Source organism: Vespa velutina, chromosome 17 (genome assembly GCF_912470025.1).
Source record: "Vespa velutina chromosome 17, iVesVel2.1, whole genome shotgun sequence".
NCBI lineage: Eukaryota > Metazoa > Arthropoda > Insecta > Hymenoptera > Vespidae > Vespa > Vespa velutina.
The window spans coordinates 1,751,818-1,756,817 of NC_062204.1; the positions used below are offsets into that span (position 1 = coordinate 1,751,818).

General features: G+C 24.4%; 2 protein-coding genes across 10 annotated transcripts in view; both read right to left on the reverse strand.

Annotated features, from left to right (window-relative positions):
* LOC124955080 (protein yippee-like 5) overlaps positions 1-1,266 on the reverse strand; it is a 1,864-nt gene extending 598 nt beyond the window's left edge. Inside the window, exons 1-2 of one of the 2 annotated variants that reach the window (XM_047508979.1) lie at positions 725-1,266; positions 316-396 (exon numbers count right to left, since the gene is read on the reverse strand). In XM_047508979.1, coding sequence (XP_047364935.1) covers positions 316-396; positions 725-885 — 242 coding nt within the window. In that variant the 5' untranslated portion in view covers positions 886-1,266. Of the gene's footprint in view, positions 397-724 lie in introns of both variants that reach the window. The other variant, XM_047508978.1, reaches the window with a different exon arrangement.
* A 2,548-nt stretch (positions 1,267-3,814) lies between these two features.
* LOC124955126 (HMG box transcription factor BBX) overlaps positions 3,815-5,000 on the reverse strand; it is a 7,893-nt gene continuing 6,707 nt past the window's right edge. For 3 of the 8 annotated variants that reach the window (XM_047509073.1, XM_047509072.1, XM_047509069.1), the window contains 2 exons: positions 4,578-4,909; positions 3,818-4,112 (listed from right to left, as the gene is read on the reverse strand). In XM_047509073.1, the coding sequence (XP_047365029.1) occupies positions 4,024-4,112; positions 4,578-4,909 (421 nt within the window). In that variant the 3' untranslated portion in view covers positions 3,818-4,023. Of the gene's footprint in view, positions 4,113-4,577; positions 4,910-5,000 lie in introns of all 8 variants that reach the window. The other 5 variants (XM_047509074.1, XM_047509075.1, XM_047509070.1 and 2 more) reach the window with 4 other exon arrangements.

A 5,000-nucleotide genomic window follows, 5' to 3' on the forward strand; every position in this document is an offset into this window, starting at 1 on the left:
GCAAGATCAATTTGATTTCATGAAAAAGTTGACATTTCCACATAATTTACTAGAAAGAAAAAGAAAATAATATGCTTAATACTTATACCGATAATTGACACAAGTTGATAAATATTTCATATATACGGCAATGGATTTATATACTATAAATGAATTTAGACATATACAGATCTTAAACTCTATTGTGCACTATAAAATATTAAGTATTAAATATTTTCTCCCATTCCATCACTCTCGGTAACAAGAGCACGCTCCAATATAACCCGGCCTTCCTTGTATCGTTGATTATCATCTGTTGCAAACTCATACACCCACCCAAGTTTAGCATCACAATTTTTGCAGCTGACATCTCGTACCATGTGACGTCCAGTTAACATCACTCTATCTTGTACCTCGCTGTTAACCATATAACACAATGGTTAGATGGTAAAAACAACAATGATGATGATTCTTACATATGTTATGCTAAATTGTATATGATTGGGTTTACTTTTAATATCAACGAGCAATAAATTTCAATGAATCTCAATAAAATTTTCTTTGTGAGGAATAAAGAAAGAAAGAAAGAAGGAAGATGAAAAAAAAAAAGAAGAAAAAAAAAAACAAGAACTTGTTTATATAACAAACAATTTTAGTAATTAACATGATATTTACAAATATTGAAATTATGATATATGAAATAATGAAAAAAAATAAAAAATAAAAGTGCGATATTATTCTATACCTGTAATTAAGATTGACAACTTTGTTAAAGAGAAAAGCTCGACCAGTTGCTCCTGTGAAACGAGTACTGATCAGCTGTCCTCGGTTTGTTAAATTTGTGTCACAGGAAGCACAAGAAAAAAGACGCGTGCCACCGATGTGTTCCAAAAATATTACCCCCATTTTAAAGTTTGTTTATTAGGTAAGAGCTTAAATTATGAATTGTTAATTTTTAGTCTTGAACGTTCAAATAAAGAGAATAATAATCACACGGATGTTGCAACCAAACACACGAAACATTAACACTACATTAAGTACATACGATGTTGAATTAATACTAATACCAACAGTGACGTATACACTTCACCGACGAATCGTAAATTTAGTTCTCTGTTTCACAATCGAGATGGCGCCATTCTAATATTTATTCATTTTTCTTTTTGACGCTTTCAACAGGTTCTATTTTTTTATCAATTAAAAATATTCTTATGTAATTTACATTTTTCATACGTTTTCTACATGTAATACGACGACGTAGGATATTTTTTTTTTTTTCTTAAATATGCTTGAAAATTTTTTTTATAAAAAATAATATCACACAAAATTAAATATATTGATTTGTAGTTATGATTTTAAATTTGTCAGATTCACCTTCTTTTTTTCTTTTTCTTTTTTATTTTCTTTTTTTATTCATTCATTTTTTTTTTTTTTTTTTTTTTTTTTGAATGATAAGAAAAGATGAAAGAAGGAAAATATTTATTAAAAACGGCTTTACATAGAGATATTTGATAATAATCTTTATTACATCAAAATATTGTATCTTTATTATTCATATAAATGGTATACAATATGTTACAAATACGTATGTATACATATTTATTTAAATTATATATATTTTTTTGTTATTTTTCTTCTTTTTTTTTTTTTTTAATATTTTTGTTATCCTTTTATAGAGCTAGGTACATAGATCTTTGTGCAGTAAAATTCGAAACATATTTTCTTAAATTTCTTTGCAGTCAGAGCTTTAAAAGCTAGGCTGTTATTAACTTTGTCAGTGAAGTACCATATAAGAGTACTTACAAGTAGAAAACTTGGAACATTTGAATGTAAAAGCCAGAAAGTGGTCGCAAGAGTGAAATGAATCGAAAATATATTATTGGTCATTATTTAATTGGTATATTCACTTCTCTTCTGAAAGGCACATTTGAAATATAATCAGTACACTCCCTTGTTTGTTTAAACATTTGTTTTTTTTTTTTTTTTGTTTTTTTTTTATATATAACATTAAACTTCTTAAGAGATATCAAGAATTATGTTTCCAATAAAATAAAATGATATAAGGACAGAAAAAGGGAGAGAGAAACACAATAGAAAAATATAAAATATAAAAATTTCTCTAGCCAAAATCACAGACGAGTCTCTTACTTTCTCCAACAAAGCACAGAGTCGCATTTTCATGGCCATAACATTAAATATATAATAGTTAGTCGATATAAATATTATAAATATGTAACACATATATATATATATATATATAAATATATATTAAATATATATATATATATGTATATATATGTATATATATGTATATATGTAAGTAGTCTTATGATTAAATCGCACGCCTACATGCATATGTACATGTTCTGGATAATATTGCAGAGACCCAATTATTACAATTAGTAATATTAATCTTTTCTGCATTAAATACTCTTAACAGTTCATGTACTCGAGCATGTATATTTACATGTACACGTGTTCATACACATGTAAATATTTATATATATATATATATATATATATATATATATAACTATTTTATATATATATATTTAATTTGATTACATCGATTTTTGATGTCCAGGTCATGAAGAATTTTTTTTCTTTTTTTTTTCTTTTTTTTTTCCATAATACTGCACCTATTCCTATGTACACCACACTTTTATATAGAACATAAAGAAAATATAGAAAAGTATTCGTTTAGAAATAATAATATTAATATTAACATTAATAATAATAATAATAATAATAATAATAATAATAATAATAATAATAATTATAATAATTATAATAATAATAATAATAATAATAATAGTAATAATAGTAATAATAGTAAATAAAAAAAAAAGAACAGAAAAAGAAAAGAAAAACCCCGAAAAAAAAAGATACTTGAAAAAGCAGCGATTGTGCCATTATTATTACTTTTGTTATTATTCAAAATTAATGATGTGAAAATATTTCTCATTGTATTATTATATTCTAAACTCTTATATTCTTCATAAATTCTTCTTGCACTATCATCATCTCTCGATAAGAAAAATAGCATTATTCAGATTTTATTCTAAGTCAGTACTATACTTCAGTCAGTTTAGGTACATACATAAAAGTCTCGTCTGTTTCTGTCCTGTATTGTACAACTCATGTCACGAAATATCGAGGATTTTTCAAGGCAACATATTACAATATATCCTCATTTATATGCTATTGATACAATTTATACATATACATATATATATATATATATATATATATATATATATATATATATATTTTCTTTTTTTTTTCTTTTTTTATGATAAAGTTTTTAAGAATCTTATATGAAATATGGATAAAAATTGATGCATTTACTCTTATTCGTAAATGCTGATCAATCAACATAACTTCATAAAACATTATAAAATATTTCCTGATAAAAGATTAAACAACATGAAACGTTACATAACTTACATAGAATATTACATGCAACTAGAAGCAATATAAACAAAAAAAAATTTATGTTCCTACAAAATACAAATATAACATAATTATTTCTTTGCTACACAATGTGAAAGACATTATCTAATTCAACCACTTATACTATAATAATGGAGCAATTTTATGGAATCAAAGAAGTTAATTTTTTTCTATACATTACATTTAGATGATTAAAGAACTCATTATTATAGTGGTTGGGTAATATTAATAAAAGAATAGTTTTAGTAATGAATATTAAAGATAGTAACAATAATAATAATAATAATAATAATAATAATAATAATAATAATAATAATAATAATAATAATAGTAATAATAATAATAATAATAATAATAATAATATTAATAATAGTAATAGTATTAATAATAATAATCATAATTATAATAATGATAATAGTGATCACGTTAGAAATATTATGATATTTTTTTTCTTTTTTACGATAATAGCACTTGTATCAGAAACTTTAATAATCCTGCGGTGATAGTAAATTATATTGATAATAAAATTTAATAACACCTTGTTCCGTGTAGCACAAATATTAAACTTATGCATGATTGCGGGTTCAATAGTTAAGCATTATTTTTGGTAAGTTTTGTTCTATTGGCGGCAACCGCTGCAAGACATGCCAATGCTTCCAGGTCCGGTGATGCACACCATGCTATCAATATTTGTAGAAATAATTAAATTCTCTACCTAACTAAAAAACAGCTAATGTTGGAGTAAGAGAGCGTAAATATAATAAATATGAGAACAAAATAAAGATCTACAAAACTCATGATTTGAAAGAATCACGTTATTTGAGATTAATTAAATTGTTCCCTTTCTTCCTGTTGTTGAAACATGATATGTATTATCTCTTATATTGTTGTATTAGCAAAATAGACAAGAGTATTGGATGTTTTGAGAAATTTTCGTTTCTAATATCGCAATTGAACAGATTTTTATAAAAGACACGGCTACGTAGAAAATATAATAAAAGAAAAGAAAAAAAAAAAAAAAAAAAAAGAAAAAAATTTACAATCGTTGATAAAATATTCTAAATACAAAAATTCCTCAATTAATTAAACTGAGTCTTCGTTATAGCACTGGATGTACGATATTATTCTTATTAAATCGTACTTACTCTTATTTGATTCTTGATTTCCAGACATATTCGAAGTAGTTGTCGTCGCTGCTGCATTACGTGTAATGCTTTGCTTTCGTGCTTTTCTCTTTTGACTTCCTACCAAAAGTGATTTTTCACCATCTTCTGGAATATCATTTGTTGTATGTAATCCATTTTTATTATTTTGTCTATTGTTTTGACCGCTATTGGAATTACCATGGCACCATTTATTTGTATTCAGTTTTTGCAAAACCTTTTTCTTGTTTATACGCTGTTGTTTTTTCTTTTCTTGAAATTCTTCTAAACTTAAGGAAGGTAAAGCTTCAATTTTTTTTTCTAAATTAAAATCCCTAAACGTAAAAACAATGTTATGTCAGAAATTAAATCTGTGTTTTATTCTTTTCTGTAAAAAAAAAGAAAAAAAAAAAAAAAAAAAAAAAG